General features: G+C 35.8%; 1 protein-coding gene across 1 annotated transcript; it reads left to right on the top strand.

Annotated features, from left to right (window-relative positions):
• The first annotated feature begins 471 nt into the window (after positions 1–471).
• Positions 472–1,032, top strand: LOC109341331. The gene has a single exon (XM_019579223.1). The coding sequence runs from the start codon at positions 472–474 to the stop codon at positions 1,030–1,032; it is 561 nt and encodes a 186-aa protein (XP_019434768.1).
• Positions 1,033–2,054: the final 1,022 nt, after the last annotated feature.

Below are 2,054 nucleotides of genomic sequence, written 5' to 3'. Positions count from 1 at the left end.
CTAAAGAAAATTAACCAGGCTTCTCTCATCAAACTTGCTTGGAATATGCTGAACTCATCATAAGATTGGGCAGCTTTCCTTAGAGAAAGATTTGGTACTTATTGGTCAAGTAACAGATACTTCAAATCCTCAATATGGCCTAGAATCAAATGCAATCTGACCTTTGCCTCTAACCAATCTGTTTGGTTCATAGGTAATGGAAAAGACACCAATTTCTAGAGAGATAACTGGATAGGGAATCCAATAGTGGACCTTCTTAATATCCTTGAGCATATTCATTCAAAACTCATCAGTTCAGTGGCTGATTTCACTTCCAATAGTGCCTGGATCATTCCTCATGAATTGATTGATAAGTATCCTGAAGTTGTTTCAAGCATCTGCAGCATCAAGCTGTCTAATTATAAGGATAGAATCTTCTAGAAAAATTCAATAGATGGTAATCTATCTCTAAAAGATGCTTACAACAACATCATGCCACAAACTGAATCAGGGAATTGGTGCAATCTTATTTGGTCTAGTTCTATTCCTCCTTCAAAATCCTTCACTCTTTGGAGGCTTATCAACAATAGAATGCCCTCAAATGAAAATTTGCAAGCTAGGGGCTGCGTTCTAGCTTCTAAATGCAATCTCTGCAAAGTTCAAGTGGAATCATCAAAGCACCTATTTCTATCCTGCTCTTTTGCTACTGCAATTTGGGATTGGTTGAATTATCAGTTCCAAATCATAATTGACACATCTTCTGCTGCTAATATGATCCTAGCTGCTAAAGGAAGTGCTCAAATGAAGCATCTCATCATTTCTGCAGTTGTGCTTGCTGTTAACACAATTTGGTATTGTAGAAATTTGAGCAGATCCCAAGACAAATATTTACATCTGCCTCAAGCTATTAACAAGATCAAGAGTTTCTTGACTCTTGCTGGAAATTCTTCATTAGCAGTAGCAGGCTCTTCTTTGAATGATTTTTCAATCATCAGGTCTCTCAAAGTGCAGGTGAACTATAGGAAATATCCTAGGATTTTGGAAGTCAATTAGAAGATGGCACCCTATGGAAGGGTAAAAATCAACACTGATGGAGCAGCTAGGGGTCACCCTGGTTATGTTGGAGCGGGGGGGGGGAATTTTCAGAAATCATGATGGGTTATTCATGGGAGCTTTCTCTACCTATTTTGGCATTCATGATGCTCTTCATGCTGAACTTTCCTCAGCTTTTTTAGCAATTCAAAAGGCTCATAGCATGAGATGGCACACAATTTGGTTAGAATGTGACTCCATATTGGTCACAAAAATTTTCCTAGGCACCATGGAAGTCCCTTGGAAATTAACGGCCATTTGGAGGTCTTGCAAGGTTCTCATGTCTTCAATAGATTGTTGGATAACGCATATCTATAGGGAGGGAAACCAATGTGCTGATTTATTGGCAAACATGGGAATTGCAAATAATTGCTATACTTGGTGGATTCATCCCCCTACTTTAATTCATCCTCATTTGTATAGGAATTGTCTTCAACTACCTTCTTATAGGTTTGTCAACTAAGCTTGTATGGATCCCTTTTTATTAATGTAATTGCAAAGTTGTTTCGCCTAAAAAAAAATAAACAAAGTGTAAAGAGGAAATGTGTTATGTAAAATACTTAGTTTTATTTATCAACAAGACACATAATTTATACAATATAGAAAAGAAAATTGATGTAGAAAAAATAAATTTTTATATGAATAGCAAAATGAGTCAAATTAGTGCTCTAACATAGTAACATAGTAGGTGAATATTCTTAATAGCTATATTAATTATTTATTGCCTAATGAATAGAAAGTTTTTTATTGTCTAATGAATAGAAACATAATAGCTTATGAGTCATATTAATTAACACTCTTCCTTGACTCTAGAGCTGTAAACTTTAAGCTTTTGCCATGAACTGTCAAGATTGAACATGGTTATGTAAGTCCATTTCACTCCTATACCCTTCTTATGTTTAGGCATATCTACCAACTCACATGCCTCGTTTTGTTCGTTCACTATGAGCTTATCCTTCATTACATCTATCAATTTCTGGTTA

The sequence above is a fragment of the Lupinus angustifolius genome, unplaced genomic scaffold (genome assembly GCF_001865875.1).
Source record: "Lupinus angustifolius cultivar Tanjil unplaced genomic scaffold, LupAngTanjil_v1.0 Scaffold_434, whole genome shotgun sequence".
Lineage (NCBI taxonomy): Eukaryota > Viridiplantae > Streptophyta > Magnoliopsida > Fabales > Fabaceae > Lupinus > Lupinus angustifolius.
This window is presented reverse-complemented; position numbering and strand designations above follow the sequence as displayed.